This window comes from Aristolochia californica, unplaced genomic scaffold (assembly GCF_029961685.1).
Source record: "Aristolochia californica isolate CCGP_79_NKW_82.1479 unplaced genomic scaffold, dmAriCali1.0.hap1 SCAF_4, whole genome shotgun sequence".
NCBI classification, from domain to species: Eukaryota; Viridiplantae; Streptophyta; class Magnoliopsida; order Piperales; family Aristolochiaceae; genus Aristolochia; species Aristolochia californica.
In genome coordinates this window covers 41,551,671-41,573,249 of record NW_027182103.1, presented here as the reverse complement: position 1 = coordinate 41,573,249, position 21,579 = coordinate 41,551,671, and the positions used below count along the sequence as shown (strand labels likewise).

The window sequence follows — 21,579 nt, the reverse complement described above, 5'->3', positions numbered from 1 at the left end:
GATATCCTATAAGGTTAGAGGCTATGTTTGTCTAGTTCAGATATGTTCCACCTCCTTACGGTTCATGTTATTCTTTGTTGGTGTGTTTTTCTTGGTTCTTTACTGACCTTGACATGAGTGTCTGATTTATGAGGTCATAAGTGTCTATTAAAGAGAGTATCTACAATTAATTCATGAGGAAAGCTAGAGTCATGTGTCATCAATTTGTTTCTTTGTGTTGTTCTTTGTAACGGGACTCTTCTTATTTTTCATCCTGCAATTTAGAAACTAATGTGGAATTCAAACCGTCCATAAGGGCCGGCATTACAAGCTAGGAATTTAATTTGGTAAGTTGGTGTTGGCAAGGTTATGTTTTTTCTTGCCTACGTTAAAGTTGTAGTACAATTGAGTTGTGTGTTGATTCTAGAACTCTCATGGTAGTCTCCATATTCTGTTGTTGTCAACTATCTAGCATGTTTTGTTGTGATTCTAAGTAAGAATGGGACACCCTTCATGAATATTAGTGGAACTAGGATTTGTGTAATTGGTGCAATTGGAGACAAGAGTCTTGGCTGCTAACAGGTGTCTTTCCATTTTCTATTCAAAAGTTCTTACCAGTTTTTGTTGGTTCAAAAGACCCAGAGTTAAGTCTGAGATTTCAATTGTAGCATAGGCCACATAATTTTGGAGTTGACTTCTATTCCTCACCTAGTATTGTTGATCTAATGGGTTGAGAAATCTGGATGAAGGATAAAAGTAGTGGAATGAGGAAACATTGAATTTTCCAATTATTTTAGCTCCAATTATGTTGGTATTTCTGTTGCATGAATGGAGTTGCTGGTATTTGGATGCTACTAAGAAGACTTGATCAACTTGATGTGAGAGGGACTTGGTGATTGATTGATGAATGGAGACAGGAAGGCCTTTGCAATTGCTTACACCCAACAATTTTGAATATGTTTGTTGCAGCTATCTTGGCTTGTAGTCATTTGGTTATTGAAAGACTGTGATAGTAGGAGAATTGAAAGAAATGTCAAGCTTGACCAAGAAAAAAAATCAGCTACAAGAGAGCGAGGTTGCATTGAATGTTGTCGCCATGAGACTAATAGGAAAGTGGATTAGACTTACAAATGGTCACAGAGGAGAGCTATTATTCCAGATGATCCAACCCACACCAGATAGTGATAATCTACCATACTAGAGACTTCAAAACAGGATTGGGTCTGGTTTTATGTCTCAGTCAAAATTATATAGTTTTGACCTACATATCTGGTTCGGCCCTGGGCTATTGTGTAAGTTAATCTTAATAAAATTATTATTACAGTTCTACCATTATAGTTTCCTTCTAATTTTTTTTTTATCGTGGTTGTTTATCTTCTCTTCCTTTTACCCCCCTATAACCCTTTTATCCGTCTACCCTTTTTCCTATCATCTCATTTTGGACTCTCATTTAGCCTTTTAGGCCTACCCTGTATTAAGTTGTAGGTTGGTTCTTTTTTATATGTGGATATTTTTAAGTGCATTTTAGACTTTTTTTACCGGTGCCCTTAAGTGGTTCTTTTATCGTCGTCTGTTATGGTCCCAGAATTCCACAATGCGATTCGCAGGGAAACTTGAAGAAGAGAACGAAGAGGAGAAGAATCGTAGGGGAAAACAAGGAGTGGAGATGGATTGACGGCGATGGATAACCCAACTCTAAGGGAGTCCGTAACCTACGGCTCTTGAAGGGAGTTTGCAACCTAGGGTTCCAGGGGAACGCCGACCCTGGTTCGTTGAGGAGAACACAGATCCTTTGTAACTTTTTGTTTATCCCTTTCATTCCATGACGTCCCTTAAATAGGGCTGATGCTTTCAACGTTCCAGACAGAATTACAATTTTTCCCCTCTATGGCATTTAACATGAAAAAAAATAACTACATAACTAACTCAGTCAAAGTAATTGACTTAGCTATGGTCTCCCAGCCTAACTCGGCTCACTATTTAGTCCATAACATCACACCCCTCTTGGAGAATGAGCCTGTCCTCGAGCTCGAAGGTAGAGTATGCTTGTCGAAACAATTTTGTGGGCTCCGAAGCCCTTCGTTGTTCTTTTTTTTTTCGCATGCTTCTTATTTGTCTATTGAAAATCAGCTACTTCAACTATTAGGCTAGGATTTTCTCACCAGGGGAGAACAAATTCCACCCATAGTGCCAGCCAAATAGAGGCCAACTGAAGCCTTGAAGACATCATCCCAAGAACCATGCTGTAAGATGTAGCCAGTTAGACCTGTCCCAAAGACATTGGACTGTGATAAAACATCAATTCCCTGACTGCATGCCATGCATAGTATTGCCATTGTAGGAGAATTTACGTGGCTCAACTGAGTCAGAAAGAAAGCCGGACCAAGAAATCCAATTGACTGCATGATCTTGCGAACTGTTGTAATAGATAGCCCTTGACTCACAAGTGTATCTGCTATCCAACCACCAACATTTGTAGCCAATGTCAACCGAGGAAGTACATAGAAAAACCCAGATTCTGTAAGGTTGAACTTCAAAACCTGGTTGTAGTATGTTGGCATCCATGTGAGAAGAATGAAAGTGCCACAATTGTGGCAAAAGTGAGAGATCAGTAGGACCCATACCAGGGCCTTGGACAGAATTAATCTCCATGGAATAGCTTAGACAAGCTCCTGAGAAACATTACCAGAGATCATCAGTTCTCTTTCTTCTGGCTGAAATGATGGATCCTCTCGGGGTGAACTATATGCCTTACTTAGCCATGCTGCAAACCAAATAGTTCCAAGAGAGCCAAAAGAGTAAAAGACTGATGGCCAACCAAATTTATGAAGCAGAAATGGTGAAAATGCCAACCCTGTGACAGAACCAAGGTACATTCCACTGTAAGCTAGAGCCAGGGATCTGCTTCTCTCAGCTACAGGAACCCATTTTGACAGAATATTATTCCTAGCAGGCATGGCAACACCCTCACCGATTCCCATGAAGGCACGAGTGGCAAGTAGGAAAGACAAACCAAGCTTAGCAGCTATAGGTGTAAAAACTATTGCAATTGACCACCAAACAACTCCAAATCCCAGTACAAGCTTGCCATCGACTGTGTCTGCCCATATTCCTCCAGCAAGTTGAGTCAGAAGGTAACCCCAAAAGAAAGACAACTGGATCAGGTCAACAGTAGCAGGATTCCCATTAAACTCAGCCGGCATGGAAAGGATAGTGATGCACATGTTTACGTTGTTCATATGGCTGAGCAGAAATGCCGAGAAACAGAGAATCACAATCACCCATCGCTTCGGAAATTGTTCTCACCAAGGAAGATGTATAGTTGTGTAATTACGTGTCTGTTTGTAAAATTGCAAGTCTTTTTCAATGGGGCTTTTGACATAAGTGACACCAACTGGTCGGAATGGCAGTACCAAATCAACATGTAAGATGCTAGATTTACCTGCTAACTGGATTAGGAACTGAACATTTGTAGGCATCTCCATCTTATAGTAATCAAACTCATATTCAACCAACTGCAAAGCTCCAGTTATTAGTCTGTTACTTTGATAATCTATTTTGGGTGCAAGGGTGGTTGTGTGTAGGTACTCCACAGTTAGGGTATACATTGTGAGAATGGCAAAATACTCTGGATCTCAAGATTAAGTTGGCTAACAAAAATTGCAACACTCTCAGCATTAAGACCACAAAGGTTCAATGACAACTTCCCCACAACAACAGAATCAACTCTAGCATGGACCCTGGATAGAAGATGCAACACCATGCATTGAGTTGCTACACGATCATTGCCAAGAACAAAAGTACGATGTCTAAGCAATGTTTCTCGAATCCCTCTTATCAAATTGGGTTTTGGCTCAGTGACATGTGAGCCAATAAGGAAATCCTAAAGAGCAAACTTTCGATGTATTAAACAATGCAGCTGTGGAACTTTACTAGGAGGCAAATGAGCCAAAGCCTCATCACAAAGGCCATCCATGAGCTTATCTGAATCAATCTTATGAACAACAAGCTCTGATCAAAAGTGAATACTCCAACGAACTCAACAACATCATTCAGCTTTAAATCACTTTCCAAAGAATCATATATCTTAACAAGACATGAAAAAGACTTTGTATTAAAATTAGGTACCATGGAGATGTCTACAGCATGACCATGAGAACCATGGGATGCTTGAAGTACCAGGGAAGGAAATTCCTCTTCCCGCTTCTTCTTGTAGTATAATGATGTATCATCGAGAACTATTTGATTCCATGTCAACAGATGAGACATCAGCAAATTTGTTAGTCCTCCAAGTTGGACCATCCTTGAAGGTGCCAACATAGAACTCACTACCGAGCATGTCTTGGGCATAATTTGCAAAATCCTTATATGAGTGGGGTGTGTTTTCAACTTTATGCAAACGTATCGTTTCTGTATTGAAATCATGCTTGTGCTCCTTATTCAAGATGAGATGCAATTCAAGGCGAGCAGCAAAATGCGCACGACATAAATCGAAGAAATATTTTTTCCCGTCCCCACAACAGAAATTTCGCTGCTGTTGACCGGTATCCCAAAATAGAGGTTGTTTTTCCCCAATTTTTACACCCCAAATCGAGGAATTTGAAGACTCACCTGTGATAGTCGTACTGTGCATAACAGAGGTTGTGTTGGCCCCAACCTTTAGCTTCTTGCCGAAGCTCGTAGGTCCGAATTTCTCCTCCGTCTGGCGCCATCGTTGATTCACTTTGTAGTCGATCGGAAGTATATAAACCGGTGACTATTCGAACAACTGGGGAAGATAAGCTTGCCGAGAAGCATGATTGAGCACGTAATTTCTGAAGAATGTGGTTGTACTAGCGTGAAGGACATGAGGGGTGGAATCAAGCGACCCCGAGGCGAATCCCCATTCATGAGGTTCTTCGTCGCTGCTTTGGCACTCAAGCTTGCTTCGGATTCCCAGTGTTTGGGCTGCGATTTAGGCATATTTCGGAAGATAGGGTTCCCAGAATTTTCTTCTTCCTCAACCCTAGCGTCCCCCTCCATTTTCGGAAATGGTGTGACTGCCGTTGAATGCCCGGCTCCCCGTGTTCAGAGTTCCTGATTCTGGATTGCGTCGCTGGAATTCCCAACTCGACACAACCCAACTCTGCATCTTCCGGAATGGCGACCTCTTGTTAGGAATTTTTTTTTTTTACTCTACTAGAATTCCAAAAGCCTTTTTGCCCTATAAGCCGCTGCGTTTGAGGTGTCAGGCTCGGCGACTTGAGGTCGGCCGATGAACAACAACGACTGTTCCTTTACGTCAACCTTCCTCTCTCGGATAATTTGACTGATTTTTGTGCATACTATTGCGACCTTCCTCTCCCTAATTATTTGACGGAGTGTTGCGCATACTGCGACAACCTTCCTCTCATCAACAATCCACGAATCGCTCATTGTTCAACTCCGACACCAAATGTTACACACCTAGTTAATATTACCTAAAAGACCGGCCTATTAGGAGCGGAATGCATAAGTACTTAACCCCAGGATCAAAGTCACCCAAGGCGGGATCGGGTGTGTAACAGTACACCCCCGTTGGGGGGGGGAGTCGACGTCCACGACGGCCCAACGCTAGCGACACTGGCCCGACCCACTTTGGACCTACCAGTAATTTAATTCGGCCTCTAGGTTGCCCCTTCCGCTAGCACAAGGTGTTTCTGTCGGGATTCGAACTCGCAACGTAGGTCTGGCTCTGATACCAAATGTTATGGTCCCAAAATTCCACAATGTGATTCGCAGGGAAACTTGAAGAAGAGAACGAAGAGGAGAAGAATCGTAGGGGAAAACAAGGAGGAGTGGAGATGGATTGACGACGATGGATAACCCGACTCTAAGGGAGTCCGTAACCTACGGCTCTTGAAGGGAGTCCGCAACCTAGGGTTCCAGGGGAACGCCGACCCTGGTTTGTTGAGGAGAACACATATCCTTTATAACTTTTTGCTTATCCCTTTCATTCCATGACGTCCCTTAAATAGGCTAATGCTTTCAACCTTCCAGAGAGAATTACAATTTTGCCCCTTTATGGCATTTAACATGAAAATAAACTAAATGATTACATAAGTAATTCAGTCAGTGTAATTGACTCAGCCATGGTCTCCCAGCCTGACTCGGCTCACTATTTAGTCCATAACATCGTCCTTTGAGTGATAAACATTACCCTTGTTAGTGATTAATATAACTATTTTATTCGAAATCCTTTCTGGTTGTTTCAACTCTTGTTTATCACCCATATTTTTTATTTTTTAAGAATTTGTGTCTAGTTGAGTACTTATCCTTAAGACACGCTGATGGAGGAGATAATTATAACAATTTTTTTTTCAAGTTGGGATCACAGACACTATCTTCTAGCTTGAGGGGGATGATATAAGGAGAAGTATGAAGGATGAGGTAGGTGACAAAATCTATCATGAAGAATTCCATGTGTTATGGTAATCAAATTTTATGTGAGTATATAAGTTAGGGGGAGTACTCTATAATATTTTTTTCTTGAAGACCAAAAATATTTTTCATTGCAAACTGAAGTTATAAACTCCAGCTTGAAGAGGAGTGTTGAGAGCAGGAATAGAAGAGTCTTACATGACTCTCACATTAAGAAATTTCATAGAGCAACAATTCATATGGTGGAGTCTTACAAGAGTCTCAAGGAAGGAAGCCCCTTAGAAGTGTCTCAGTTAAAAGGTCTTTTAGTTATTTTAGCCTTCTATTCATGTTCAACTGCTTAATTACTCTAGGATTTATCTTTAAGTGTTAGAGTTTGGGTGTGAATAGGACATGGGTAGTTTAATTGAAATCTGATTCTACTTGTTTCCTCTATTGTAAATAAAGGTTCGTTGTACCGAGTTACAATCAAGTCAGTGAATTATTTTTTTTTTCCAAAAATTTTACACACGAGAACTATTTGGTCCAATTTTAGGAGTATAATGATGGTTACACAAAGTTGTTAAGTTTGCCTAGTTGATGATAATACATTTTCGTGGTTGCATATGTGAATTTGAGACTATTGGGCAACTTGTAATATTAGTAATTGAGAATCATTTGAGAGGGAAGTATCCAACAATCATGCTTATTGCATGTGGTTTTGCATATGTTGTAGTTGGATGAGCCCAAGGACATGATTACTCTTGCATATGCCGTAGTTGGATTGAGTTCAAGAACGTTTGGATGCGGTTCTTTCATCTACTACATCAATGGTTTATATGGGATCCAACTATCATTCTTATAAATAAAAGAAACATGATTACTCTTGCATATGCCATATTTGGATCAAGTTCAAGGACACTTAGATGTGGTTCTTTCATCTATTACACCAATGGGTTATTATGGGTGATTATCAGAAAGGTTTGTTGAAGATTGTCACTAAAGAGTTCCCAAAAGTATTTTACATGATACATTGTGCTCAAATTTTTACGACAAATTGAAGGACAAGATTGTTTTAGTGGGTTGCATGTGCTTATGGACTGACTGAGTTTAATCAACTAATCGACTACATCAATGTAAAAATGATCAGGCAAGTCGATAAACTGAAAAAATCTCAAAGAATCATTAGGCAAACATGGTGTTTTTTTTCTTAGATATGACGTTTTGATGACAAATATATCAGGGTTACAATGCAATCTTGAAAAAAGCTCAAGCATTATCAACATTGTTGTTGGTTGAAAGGACAAGGAAGAAAGTCATATGACCCCATATGCAACATTAGAGATGTGTCGATGTAAGAGTGCAAGGTGGACATCATCACTCACCCCCTTAAGCAAAGAAGCATGTCCCACAATCACATGACCATTCATAGTCATTGTAAGTCTATGTGATGTGTACACATGTTTTGGAAGCAAGATCACTAAAAAGCCAAGACTTGAAATTATATAAGTTGTTGTTTAGTGTTCCAGTTGTACATGTTGTCATAGATACATGTTATGGCCACAATTGACTATAGAGAGGCAAGTTTATACAATTATTGTGGATCACTCTACTTTACTGATAGATATAGGAAAACTTATTTCATATCATCTATCCAACTCTAGACTATACACAAAGGTCCCTACCCATATAACAAGTAATTGAAGTACTCCCTCACTATAGAGGCAAATGGGAAGACCTTATATTCTATGGGAGTTTGAGGTTTGGAGATCAAAGTGATGTGTAACAAATGCAAATAAAGAGGGTGTAACCGTTGTATATGTAAGAATCCTCCTATACCGCCTAATGTCATTGGTCGTTCAACTCGAAATTAACCATTGAGAATTCATAGGTACTATCCACTTTATATTTTATTGTATTGCATGCGTCTATTGGGTTGTGCACTAGCTTTTCTCTTCATGTACAAATCAGGCTTGTCGACGAATGTACCATTTTTCATATGACTTGTAGGACAAATAATGAATCGAAGCCCACAATTGTATGTGTGTTCAATGTAAATGAAAGCTTGTAAAGTACACTATAATACAACTAACAATAATATTTTGATACACATTTATTTGGAGAGTCTTTTGTGAATAATATAGGAAGAGTTATTTTTTTGTAATAAACTTGGGAAACTCTGATAGTAAAGAAAATAGAAAAAGGGGAATGATTTTTTTGTGAAGGGTACACAAATACCATTTTTAGGTTTTTTATTCAATGAGTATTCACATTGTGTTAAAAAAAAATTTAGTTTTTGTAAACGGGAATTAACGCCTTACGCTGAGTTAGTCATACCCCCGTCCGATCTATGATATATTGACTATTGTTTTATTAAGAGTAGTTTGAAAATTTCACTATTGTAATACGGTTGCCCTAACTTTCTCTTTAAATTGGGGGGTGCCACTATTAGGGTTTTATAATCTTAATCCGAGGAGTATCTCGAGTTGCAGCCTGAGAGGTTAGAGAAAAATACTTCAACTTTCATCATTGCTTATAGTAAAGAAGAAAAAAAACAAAAGGAAAGAAAAAGTCGCCTACCTCCAATGGGGACTTATATTTTATAACTAGGACATTGCACCTGCTAATATAGCTTATTAGTTTCTAGTAAAAATACAATGACAAGATAAACGTTAAAACTTCATCACCATGAAATAAACCAAGATTGGCAAATGCACTTTAGGTACAACGATGATAATTTAAAGCCGGAAATTTGGACCGCAAACACATCAAAATTCTCCAAAGATTCGAAGCCTAAAAATTTTAAAAACCTTCCATGAAGTGCATCAGTTTATGACAAAGAAAAAAAAAAGGGAAAAAATCAAGTTAAACAAATGTTCGCTGTTTAATGAAAGCTTGTTTCTAGCCTCAAATGACAATCCGATTAATTATGTTTCGTTGATTTCCGGTATGAGAAAAAACATGGCAAAGAACCGAGAGAGAGTGTACGAGAGGAAATTTAAGCAGACACAGACAATCCATAAGAACTAGGAAGAAGAGGATATTAGGGGCTTTATCGTCTCAAAATTACGACAGTGTCAATTTGGCATCTTTCATGGAAGAATCATTAATTTTAGCATTTAGTAATCGATAATCGGTAATTTTTTCTAAAATTATGTTCGACACTTACCTGCCTTTCGTCCTCAGCAGCTGATAAGATATTTCCCGCTTGCCAGCTTATAGCTCCTCTGCATTTCTATTAGGGCTGCCGGATGCTCACGACCCTTACAGATTCCTTGTTAGTTTTGTTGTCTCGAGCCTCATGTTGTTTTCCGTCTCTCCTTGCAACTGAGTATCGTTCGGAGCTCACTGTCCTGGAAAAATGGCTGCACTAAGTGCCGTTTCAATATGCCCCTGCAGTCTTTCATGTCGATCAAAAACTAGAAAGTTTTTCGTTTCATACTCCCTTGGAACTTCTACCAGTACAGGTTCTCATATTTTCTTCATTTTCTCTCATTCATTCTTTTCTAGTTTTCATTATTTTGTTAAAAATCAACATTCTGAGTTTGAATTTCCGTTAAAGGTTTCGGGGTTTGTCTTGGTATTGGGTGTAAAATGTTGTTAGTATGAAGCTAGAGTTACATGTTTATTGTGTTCGAGGGTCAACTTGTCCAGCCGCGGTTTCTGGTTACGTTTCTACTCATGTTGGCTTACATGTTTATGGGCTGCTAATTGAAGCATATTAGTTTCTGGGGAGTAAGAAAAGTATATTTTGTAAATCAGAGCTTATTAGTTATTGGGGGAGTAGGGAATGCATGTTTTGTTCATCAGAAATTAAAATTCCTGTTTTATCTCTTCTTATCAATATATCTCTTCTTATCAATTTAAAAGTTTTAATAAAATAATAAAAATATTACTGAGAAAGATTACTTTGATATATATTCCTGAAAAAATAACTTGGATGAGGTTTTGCGTCAGTGTCATTCATGCAGTGACCCAAATTTTTGTTGCATCAACAGCTGTTTCTAAACCATAATTTATGATCTTGCTGCTAGAACTGTTATAACTGGTATCGCTTTGCATTACTTTTAAGGGCTGTTTCAGTCATCTCGAAAGTGGCCATTGATATAGACATCCACAAACAAGTGTTGACTACCAAACGGTGTCCACTGGCTTAGACATCCTATGAACCAAATTTTGTGGAGAACTGGAACCTAAATCCATCCAGTGGATTTTTGAATGTTCAGTGTATTTATTGGGGGCATGGTTTCGAAGCTCACTTGGCATAGAAAGAGTTGAAGAAGAATCTTTTTGTTTGGGAGGGTGTCCTCTCTGCAAGAACCGTAGTTCATTATCATCATCTTTGTTAGTCAAGAAAATCATGAGCTTAATCTCTACTTCTGTTTCTAACTGTTTCTTTATGTATAGCATAACAGTGATCAAAATTGTTATAGGTAAACCTGGGTCAAAAGTACCTCGCAAACGATCTGGAAGATTGGAAGGTTCTGGAAAAAGTATGGAGGATTCAGTGAAACGTAAAATGGAGCAGTTTTATGAAGGATCAGATGGGCCACCACTTCGAGTTCTTCCTATTGGTGGGCTTGGAGAAATTGGGATGAATTGCATGCTTGTTGGACATAAAGATCGTTATATTCTGATAGATGCTGGTGTCATGTTTCCAGAGTGAGTCTTGATAATTGCTGGTGCAGTTTTGACATATAAATATAATTATAACTTTAGATCCTATGATGTATTCTCCGTTTATTTTGCATTTGCATTTGAAAAATCCAGCAAATTAATATTTCCCTTTAAGATAATTTCTTATATGAAGAGGTCATCAGATATTATAATGGAAAGCTCTGTGACTGATTTCATCTCTAATTTTTTATTTTTGAAAACATTTTAAATGGGATTTCCATCTTTTGTTGATCTTTCCTTGCATGTGTTTCAGCTATGATGAGCTTGGCGTCCAGAAAATTATACCTGATACAACATTCATCAAAAGATGGAGTCATAAAATTGAAGCAGTTATTATAACACATGGTCATGAAGATCACATCGGTGCGTTGCCTTGGGTAACGTTTTCTTTCCACTTGTTCTAACCATACTTCTTATTTTATGCTTACGAAGATTTCTATCAGTGAAATTAGTTTAATATGTGTTTGTCCTTTTTCTCATCTGTGAGCTGACATACAGATGCTGCTCTTGTATAGGTCATCCCTGCATTGGATTCTAATACTCCCATATTTGCCTCATCCTTCACCATGGAGGTACTGCTTTAGAAGTTGTTCTTTTCATTCTTTAGATAACAAAAAGCATCATCTTAAAAAAAGAAAAAGGAAATGACAAAGAAATTAGAAGGTTAAAGAACCCACTTGTTTATGAGGTCTATAATTACTGAATTGTCATTTGCGTTGGGAGTGCCCATTTATATCCTGGTATTCATTTTGGAAAGGTGACAATCCATTATCATTTTGTTACAGCTGATCAAAAAGCGGTTGAAGGAGTTTGGAATTTTTGTTCAGTCTAGGCTTAAGGTATTTAGAATCAGGAAGAAGTTCCTTGCTGGGCCATTTGAAGTTGAACCAATTAGAGTGACCCATTCTATTCCTGACTGCTGTGGATTGGTGCTTCGCTGCAGCGATGGTACAATTCTTCACACTGGGGACTGGAAGGTAAGTGATGCTTATATAATATTACTTTTATTGTTCTAATATAAATCTTATAACCTGCATCATGCCTGTTGTGTTGTTGCAGATCGATGAGTCACCATTGGATGGAAAAATGTTTGACCGTGAGGTATTAGAACAACTCTCAAAAGAAGGGGTTACATTGGTAAGTCTTGGGGATTGATCTTGTTATCTGTCTTCAATTTCTTTAGTTTACTCATGTCTAAGTAGGTTCCATGAGGAAGGATGAAACTCACACCTACAAGAATTTGTGTTTTGGGATATATTGAGACTAACATTAGCTTTCCAACTTTGGTGGAATATGATGGACATTCTCTCTTACATAAAATTTTACCGATTTTTTTATTGGGGATGGCTTATTTCACTTTTTAATTTGTGAACAAGTATGTAAGTTTTTTATTCTTGTTATTTTTCTTTAAGTTATGGTATTGTCTTTTTTGTATCAGTTAATTTCAATGAAGTCTTAGTAATTTTCTTTGCAGATGATGAGTGATTCAACAAATATACTTTCACCTGGAAGATCTGTTAGTGAAAAGGTTGTGGCTGATGCACTGTTGCATCATATTTCTGCTGTCAAAGGAAGGGTGATAACCACTCAGTTTGCATCCAACATACATCGTCTAGGAAGCGTTAAGGCTGCAGCTGATTTAACTGGCCGAAAGATGGTGAGTGCTTATTACTGATTTATCTATAAGCAATGATTTGGGTATTTGCTGAAGTTTCTTTATATCTTTTGCCAATTGTATTAGGTATTTGTTGGCATGTCACTACGAACATACTTGGATGCTGCTTGGAAGGACGGAAAGGCACCAATAGACCCATCTACTCTGGTATAACATGTTATACATCCATACTTGGAACTTTTCCTTTCATTTGTTACCATTTTTAGCCTCAGGATTTAGTTTCAGTCACTTTTCTACTTATTTTTTTATTGTTTGTGTTGACTAGAACAATGATTGTACGTAACGATATGATATGGGCCCCCAGGGCAGTGTTACATATTTTTTTGTTGTGTAGGTGAAAGTGGAAGATATTGATGCTTATGCCCCAAAAGATTTGCTGATAGTCACAACAGGCTCTCAGGTTAGTTAGTTTGAAGTGATTATCACATTTTTTGAGTCACTATTTGATTCTGTGGTATTGTGTCAGGCAGAACCACGTGCTGCTCTGAACCTCGCTTCATATGGTAGTAGTCATTCCCTTAAGCTGAGCAAGGAGGATGTCATTTTATATTCTGCGAAGGTAGTTTCTGATTGAATTTTGGTACCAATATTTTCTCTAGCTCGTCTGTTCCTGTGAAACATTTGGCCAATCTACCAGTCTCCGGTCAAAGTTGGTAACTGGCATTGTGTTCTTTTATCTTATAGGTGATTCCTGGAAATGAGAACCGGGTGATGAAAATGTTTAACCGCATTGCAGAGCTTGGCCCTACATTAGTAATGGGTAAGAATGAGGGGCTTCACACATCCGGTCATGCTTATCGTGGGGAACTGGTAAGTTGGCACTTTGTTTCTACACACTTTTACTTTTTGTATAAGACATCATTCTCAGAACCATTGCTTTTATATCTGAGGGCTTGTCATGGTCAGAAATATTGCAAATCTCTTACAAAGATTCCTCAGATAACAATCCCCTTATACTAATCTGTTCAGGAACACGTAAATTTTAGTTTCCTATAAGATGCCATTCAGAATAAATAATGCATTATTGATGATGATAGTGTACATTCAAAAATATGATGAGGACTTTCAAATTTTTTTTCATTGTACACATTTGATTCACTTGAAATACTTCAGGCAACATAAGAATACGTATTTTATTCGTGCCAATCATTGCATCATTTGAGCTGTTTTGAACTGAAACTGTTGGCAGTTGAATCATGCTGTAGATATATTTGCAAAACTTTTCTTGATTTATAAGCAATTTTCCTCATATCTTGAAAAAAAGAAAAACAAGTGCTTGATAGTATTTTCAAGTAAATCTTTTTTTTTTTAAACTTTCTTTTTCTCGTCTGAAATGCATTCGTTTTTGTATTGGATACTTTCCTTAAATTTAATTCTATTTTGAAGGAGGAGGTGCTTAAAATAGTGAAGCCACAACATTTTTTACCCATCCATGGTGAGCTTCTTTTCCTTAAAGAGCACGAACTACTTGGAAAGTCAACTGGCATCCGCCATACTACTGTAAGTTTTGCTTGTTGTGTTCTACTTGATTCAAATTGTATGCAGTGCCTTGATTGAATATATTTGGTGGTATCTCTCTTTTTTTATAAAAAATTTTCCCTGTTCTGTTAGTTTTCGTGTATTCATATGATAACAAATTTATGTCTTAGCTTCTTTTCAGTGTATTGATGTCGTTCTAGATGTACATAAAAGAAAAATATAGAATAAAATGAGTGATAATTGATTGCCTCAGCGTGTTAATTTACTCTCCAAACTGTTGCAGAGATTATGCCTTCTGATAATTTGTTATCCTATACTACCTGATAATTGACGCAAATTATCTGGACTTCATGTCACACATGCAGGTGATTAAGAATGGAGAAATGCTTGGAGTTTCACATCTGAGAAACAGAAGAGTTTTGTCAAATGGTTTTGCTGTTCTAGGAAAAGAAAGTTTACAAGTCAGTTACTCCAATTATCTTTCTTTATTTACTTTCAGACGGTCTTGTGAGAAACATTTCGTAACTTTTGAGTCAATGACAGCTAATGTACAGTGATGGTGATAAAGCATTTGGCACGTCTGCAGAACTTTGTCTAGATGAGAGATTGAGAATAGCAGCTGATGGAATTATTGTTGTCAGGTACATGCCTTGTGTATTTGGTTAAGTAAATTTTTTTCTTTTTATTACAAATTGATATTTGTCATTTCCTAACAGTATGGAAATTATGCGCCCTCAAAGTCTTAATGGTTCATCTGACACTCCCCTCAAAGGGAAAATAAAAATTACCACACGTTGCCTATGGCTGGACAAAGGGAAGCTTTTGGATGCGCTACATAAAGCTGCACATGCTGCTCTATCTAGCTGCCCTGTAAACTGCCCCTTGACACACATGGAGAGAACTGTGTCAGAAATGTTGAGGAAGTTGGTTAGGAAATATAGTAGTAAAAGACCTGAAGTCATTGCAGTTGCTATGGAGAACACAGCTAGTGTTCTTACTGATGAATTGAAGGGTAGAATACTTGGAAAGAGTGATGGTGATTCTAGGCTACGTGCTATAAATAAATTGGACAGTTCTCGCCAGATGAAGAAAAAATCAATGAAGAAGCATGAGGACCAGCCAGGAGAAGAATCTAGAGGTATAAACTCCACTTTGCTGCCAATGTTCTTCTAATGTTGAATTCTGAAGTTTGCTTGTGGAAATTTTCCATATAAAAATTAGAAATAATTTTTTATTGCAAAAAACAGAGTTCATTGCTATCTGAGCTTTACACAGCATTGCATATTCTGTTAGTCTCTCAGAGCAGAGTATAGATGCAAATTACATATGCATTCAGATTAAAAACAGGACTTTATGGTTATTGTTATTAATCTTATTATTATAATAATAATAATAATAATAATAATAATAATAATAACAACAACAACAACAACTACTATTATTATTCTTATTTTTGTTATTATCATTATCAAGAGTAATGTTTCAGGATTTTAATATTTTGAAATTTATTGTGAAAACAAATATGAAAACGTTGAAGTTACATATTTGAGAAACTATGAGAAGGAATAGAATTCTCAAAAAAAAAAAAAATCTTTTGAAAGTAAAATGTCTCAAAACTGCTTCTGAGTAAGTTTTTATGGTCTCCTCTGGCCGAAAATTGTGGATGATGTGTAAGATCCTATGAATACCATTCTTTAGCTGTATTTGTTCGTTTTGTATTTGCCTGAGGTAATTTGGGTCTGTTCTATCCTAAAATAGGAGGCTTATTTTGCATTTTTAAGTTTGGGATCTTCAAACCCAAAGTAGGTTTGGGACCTTCAAAACACAAAGTAGGTTTGGGACTTAGATCAAAGATACCCTCTCTCACGCCCAGGACCAGTACAACAGAAGCAAACAGGCCTGGACATAGGTCACATGGGCAGGTTATAAAGCACTTCTACTGACTACAACTTCCTGTATCTTCCAAATCCAATGTAATAGACATATAAATAGGTCTGCTAGGAACAGATGAACAGGGCGCATAACAGATAAAAATTGGGCATGGTGCAACCACAGTAAAGTGGTAGATAATTTGAGGAGGCTACTTCCCAACTAGTAAGTTCAGAATTTTCCAAACTGTCTGTAGGCGATAATTTTTGTATTTATCTTATACCACATATCTCTGCTGATGTGTATGCTATTCCGTGATCTTATTTTCTCTCTTTTTTTTTTCCTTTTTTCTTGAAATTTTTTTATATGCTTTTATTGAAATATGCTTGATAGCATCAGATTCTACAAGGATTGATTTCTTGATCTTACTTGAAATCTCTAATTGTTGCTTAGAGCAACCTAATTATGGTAGAAGCTTCTTTCTTTCATAATTAAGCCATATGTGCTCAATTTTTTCTGTACAGGTGGTCATTTTCAATTATTACCGGAGGAGGATGACACCACCACAAGTTCTCATGCAGAGGCTTCATCATCATTAGATTCATCAGAATCAGTTGATCTATGGGATCCTCTTAGAGCCCTCTCACTTGCTGGGTCAGCAAAAGGTGAAAATGGAACTGTCCTGGAAAAACATCTAGAACTCACTGCAAGTGAGAACGAGAGCAGCAGTGATGATGAAGTTGCTGAGTCACAAAAATCTCTGCAGACATCATCCAAATCTGTAAAGAGAAACAAGTGGAAGCCTGAAGAGGTGAAGAAGTTAATCGAGTTACGAGGTCAACTGGATAGTAGATTTCAGGTAGTGAAAGGCCGCATGGTTCTATGGGAAGAGATATCTGTGAAAATGCTCGAGTATGGGATAAATCGAAGTCCTGCCCAGTGCAAATCTTTGTGGGCTTCACTAATTCAAAAATATGAGGTTTGAGCTCTTGGATGGTTTCTCCTGTTTTTGCTGATAAAAAATATGATTGTTTCTCCTTCTGGTAGCTCTTTTTTCTGTATCTATGAACATTACTGAGTAATTATTGCTTCATTCATTTGTGATGGTGCAGGAGAGTAAAGCTGGCAAGAGAGGCAAGAAAGCCTGGCCTTATTTTGATGACATGAATAATGTCTTGGTTGGTCATCAGGAATTGTTGAAATGAACAGAAAGAAGAGTCACTGATGCTCCATATTTTTTCTTGATGAGTTCGTCCAGCTCTGAAGGCCAGTTCACAAGATGAATCAAAATCTGAATGCCCTCCTTCTATTATATGTTCATGGCAGGTTTGCACAAGCATAAGCTGTTAGCGTAAATCAGATAATCAAAACCTGGTTTGGAGATGGCAAACGGGGCGGCGCTGCAAGTGTCATGTCACAGTAGACTTAAACGTGATTTGTATTTTTTATGAAACGTTTTCTGATAGTATACTTATTTACTTTATAATTCTAATGCAGTTGGGGATTGACGATTTTACCGATTATTTACAAAGTCTCTTTTATTTTATTTTTTGCAATGGATGATTTAATTTGAAGATGCGTTGTAAATATAAATTAATCATATATTTTATGACTGATTCAGAGAACGGTCGTCCCTCCCTCTCGCTGTTGCCCAGACAAAAAATAAAAATTTCGGCGGGAGGAGTTACCGTTTCTCCGGGAGCTTTGGCAGGATGTTGAGCCGGGAGTTTCACCAGAGGAGCTCGAAGTTTAGCCGGGGAAGAAGATCGAAGAACGCAGGAACGGGAAAAAGTGAGAGAGAAAAAGAAGGCGCCGTGCTGGCAGTCAGGGCTGAGTTGGCCCGTTGACAGGTCCAGAGTGAAAGACGGCCTTTGACATTAGTGGTATTTTTAATCGTTTTCGCTATTTGGTTTGCCTGGACAAAAGTGAACAGAAAAGCGAAAACACATTGTGGGGCCCACTCCGAGGCACAAAGTGGCACGTTTGCTATTTAAGAGTGGAAAAGTAAGCTTACTGGCCAGAGTTAACGACCAGCAACTTAAACGGTGGCATTTTTTGTAGTTTATTTGTGAAACAGGGGCAATAGCTTTGAAGCTCATCACCGTGGTACGAGAGTAAACTATAAAGATCCCAACTCTCCTCTTTCCCAAACCCTCTTTCTCGCTCCCTTCAAACGAGTAACGCCCCTCGGCCCTCACCAGAGGAACCAAACCAGAAGCGTAGCAACTCCGCCGCCATGGCCGGACTCTGCCACTTGCGCAGGCCTGCGTCCTCTGCGGTTAGGAAGCTCCGCCTCGGCCTATCCCCTACCAGATCCTTCGGAGCCGCTGCTCTTCAGTACGATTACGAGTATGACTACGATTACGAAGAGGAGGAGCGTATGCGCGGGCCTTCCAAGGATCGGCCTCGGCTAGGGCCGAGGGCGGATGCCTGCGGGACCATTCCTGCCCGGGGCCTACAATGGGTTCTCATCGGCACTCCGGGAGCACAGAAACACGTCTGCGCTCAGAGGCTATCCAAGCTATTAGAAGTTCCGCATATTTCTATGGGGAGTCTCGTGCGCCAGGAGCTTAATCCTCGATCTTCTCTCTATAAGAAGGTATTTGTACACTCTCTCTATCTCTATTTCTACTTTTCTCTTGGTTCTTGAGTAGCTTCTAGTTCCACCTTTTCACCGCTGTCGTCTCTGATAACTTTCCTTAAAAAACTGTTTCGCTCTAATTGGTTGATTTTTTTTCGATTCTTGAGGAGCGAAATTGTTTTGAAATTACTCGCCATTTTTCACAATTTGCGTTTCATTTTTAACCCTTCCATTTTCTCTATCATCATTTTCAATTAATTGTTCCAGCATTTGGCATGAATACGGCGATGTTTACCTTTTAGGCTTCGACTAAAGCCTAATTGAAGAGACTTTGCCGCGTCGTCCTTGTTATTATCTGCCTCTTATTTTATTTCCCAAATTTATTTTATCTGTTTCTTTGGATTCATAGTGATGGTGATATCGTCTATGCAGTTCTTCTATAAAAGTTCTTTTAGCACTATTTACGCTTATTTCGGAAAGTTCTAATTTTCCTTTACTTATTTCCAACTTCTAACTGCATTTCCACTTTTTTTTCGGGGTTTCTCCTCTGACTCCGTTAACGGGCTACTCTTGTTTTATTTCTTTGGCATTTCTGGTTGCTTTCACCCTAATGGGCCGTGATCGTCCATGTCTTAGTCAACATGCCTAGTGCAGCCATCTTTTGCGCTCACCTGCATGACGTCTCTCAAAATTGAAGCCTGTAACCGTGTGATTACTAGTATTTATAATCCCCATTGTTCTTATGTCGATTAATTCTCTAAATGAAAATACCTGCGATTGGTTTATTTGCTGAATTTGTACGTGAGTTAGCGGTTTAGTGCATATCAACATGTCGTGATGACCAAAAATTTGTCAAATCACTGTTATCCTCCCATTTTGCCAGATTGCGAGTGCAGTCAATGAGGGGAAGCTTGTTCCAGAAGATGTAATCTTTGGACTGTTGTCCGAGAGGCTCGAAGAACGGCACTATAGAGGCGAAACGGGATTCATTCTGGATGGAATTCCTCGAACCAGGACTCAAGCTGTAAGTTATAAATCCGACATATTACGTTGATTCTGAGATGCGGTGTTGCTTTACGAGTCCACGCTGGCGACGGGAGTTGTGATTGCTTGTGTTGTTCTATTTGCAGGAGATACTTGATCAGATTGTTGATATCGATCTTGTTGTGAATTTTAAATGCGAGGAATGTATGTTTGGCGGTGGTGGTGTATGTTCGCTTTGTGGGCATTCTTTCAACATGGGTGCTCTCAACCCATCCTTACACCATTCTCACCTGAAACCTTCTGCTGTATTTTCGAAAGAGCAAGATGCTGTTAAGGAAAAGCTCAGAATCTACGCTGAAGAGGTATTTCCTCAAGGGGCAAACAGCAAATATTCTTCAAGGAGAAACTTTGTTAATTTGTTTTATATTGAAAAAGTCTACTCTGTTGCCATGAAATAGTCTATCCTCAGGAACCCGTGCATTTCAAATCCTTTCAGAAAGAACTGAAGGAGACGTCTAATCCCGTAATTGTTTTCTTTGCAGAGCAAGCCGTTGGAAGATTACTACAGGAAGCAAAGGAAACTGCTGGATTTCAAGGTGGCAGGGGCGCCCGGGGAAACCTGGCAAGGCCTGCTTCATGCGTTGCACCTCCAGCACATGGACGCCGGCACTACCTCGCAGAAGTTGACAGCGTAATGCGTCTACTCCCTCATGTTTTTGCATTATATTGTTGTTAGTGTAGGAGAACTGCTCAAGTCGCAAGGACGCGGTGGTTTTCTACTTGTAGTTTGCTGTATTCTTACGCATCGAAGGCCTATCGGTCTTCCGAGTTTCTGTTGCATGTAGGCGATTTTGAGGAACCTAGTTTTTGTAATGTGATTTCAGTAATGAAACGAGGTGGAGACAGATCTGTCTCTTCGTCTGTAATCGCTACTCTCGCCGCACTCTCTTTTGTGACTTCAAATATTATTTATTACATCTAAAGAAACTTTGGATTCACTACCCACACTTGGGTTGTTTCTTGAGTCGTCTCTCGTTCAGGGTAGTTCAAGTTCATATGGACCGACTTTTGGGTGTTTCTTTCCTGATCCAGTTAGTGAGCCTCACAAGCTTATCAAATTTACGTTTTATAAATTTCTTAAACAATAATTACTCTGGCCTGCTTTGTGCATTCAACTACCACAATCGGTCTCGTTGAATGGCAACAGGATACTAATATATACAATTTGATACGTCAACCTTGATGAACGCTGCGGTACCTGCACTTCCTATATGTTCAATTCTTATACAGGAGGTGGGAGTAAGTATCTAGCCAGTTAGGTCAAGCTGAATTTGCTCAAATTTCAGCACATAAATTGCAGATTCTATGAGCCAATGCTTTATAAAGAATTCTTTTTTTTTCCTCTCCTTCTCCTTTTGTTTTCCAGTATCAGAATGAAGCCCGAAGCTCTAGTATGGATGTGGTTAGTATGAAAGGAGGATTCAAACAATAAAGCCCTCTTCTTCATAATGCAAGTGGTAGATTCAATAATATTTGAGAAGATTGGCTTCACTCAAACAACAAAAGAAGCCTCGGATACCCCATATCGAGAGGGCTCAAGAGCTTCGGCTTCAGAATCTCATACGGTAATTCAAGCTCTTGCAACAAGAAGACGGAGTCCATCTCTAATTTCTTGAATTGTCAATTAATTGAAGGCCAATGGTGAAAAGGTCTCAAAATAGCATATCATAAAGAAAGCTTTACAACCACTCAGAGCTAGGATTCAAATATAATCATAATCGACATCACAGTTGAAGATTTTGTCTCAGCTCTCAGTTAACAAAGCTGATGGGTCTCTCTGTAAGTGCATCATGAGTAAAGCCTCTTGGTAAAAATAGAGTTGACAGTCGAGGAGGCGTTGTAGAGTCAGTCAGTTGCTATTTTAAGGTGATAGAAATAAGTCATCTAACTCAGCTCT

General features: G+C 38.6%; 2 protein-coding genes and 1 pseudogene across 4 annotated transcripts; 2 read left to right on the top strand and 1 right to left on the bottom strand.

Moving 5' to 3' along the window:
• Positions 1-2,121: 2,121 nt before the first annotated feature.
• On the bottom strand, positions 2,122-3,203 carry LOC137963348 (probable anion transporter 1, chloroplastic; annotated as a pseudogene).
• Positions 3,204-9,588: 6,385 nt separating this feature from the next.
• On the top strand, positions 9,589-17,609 carry LOC137962289 (ribonuclease J-like). Of its 3 annotated transcripts, XM_068809069.1 has the most exons (17): positions 9,589-9,824; positions 10,791-11,019; positions 11,288-11,411; positions 11,550-11,606; positions 11,820-12,011; positions 12,094-12,171; positions 12,509-12,691; positions 12,776-12,856; positions 13,044-13,109; positions 13,176-13,268; positions 13,394-13,519; positions 14,096-14,209; positions 14,554-14,649; positions 14,732-14,829; positions 14,905-15,326; positions 16,582-17,036; positions 17,170-17,609. In XM_068809069.1, exons 1-17 carry the CDS (start codon positions 9,719-9,721, stop codon positions 17,260-17,262), a joined length of 2,613 nt encoding a protein of 870 aa, XP_068665170.1. In that variant the 5' UTR covers positions 9,589-9,718; the 3' UTR covers positions 17,263-17,609. The 3 variants fall into 3 exon arrangements, with proteins under 3 accessions (XP_068665170.1, XP_068665171.1, XP_068665172.1); XM_068809070.1 differs by lacking the exons at positions 9,589-9,824; positions 10,791-11,019 and having other exon boundaries at positions 11,294-11,397; XM_068809071.1 differs by lacking the exons at positions 9,589-9,824; positions 10,791-11,019 and having other exon boundaries at positions 11,379-11,397; positions 11,533-11,606.
• Positions 17,610-18,203: 594 nt separating this feature from the next.
• On the top strand, positions 18,204-20,609 carry LOC137962290 (probable adenylate kinase 7, mitochondrial). Its single transcript, XM_068809072.1, has 4 exons — positions 18,204-18,656; positions 19,522-19,662; positions 19,769-19,984; positions 20,165-20,609. The coding sequence occupies exons 1-4, from the start codon at positions 18,294-18,296 to the stop codon at positions 20,315-20,317; spliced, it is 873 nt and encodes a 290-aa protein (XP_068665173.1). The 5' UTR covers positions 18,204-18,293; the 3' UTR covers positions 20,318-20,609.
• The last annotated feature ends 970 nt before the right edge of the window (positions 20,610-21,579 follow it).

Coding starts and splice junctions, on each gene's coding strand:
- LOC137962289 (XM_068809069.1), top strand. CDS start 9,719: ATGGCTGCACTAAGTGCCGTTTCAATATGCCCCTGCAGTCTTTCATGT. Junction 12,012..12,093: donor TTCACACTGGGGACTGGAAG/GTAAGTGATGCT, acceptor GTGTTGTTGCAG/ATCGATGAGTCACCATTGGA. Junction 13,110..13,175: donor TAGTCACAACAGGCTCTCAG/GTTAGTTAGTTT, acceptor GTATTGTGTCAG/GCAGAACCACGTGCTGCTCT.
- LOC137962290 (XM_068809072.1), top strand. CDS start 18,294: ATGGCCGGACTCTGCCACTTGCGCAGGCCTGCGTCCTCTGCGGTTAGG. Junction 18,657..19,521: donor GATCTTCTCTCTATAAGAAG/GTATTTGTACAC, acceptor CCATTTTGCCAG/ATTGCGAGTGCAGTCAATGA. Junction 19,985..20,164: donor TCAGAATCTACGCTGAAGAG/GTATTTCCTCAA, acceptor TTTTCTTTGCAG/AGCAAGCCGTTGGAAGATTA.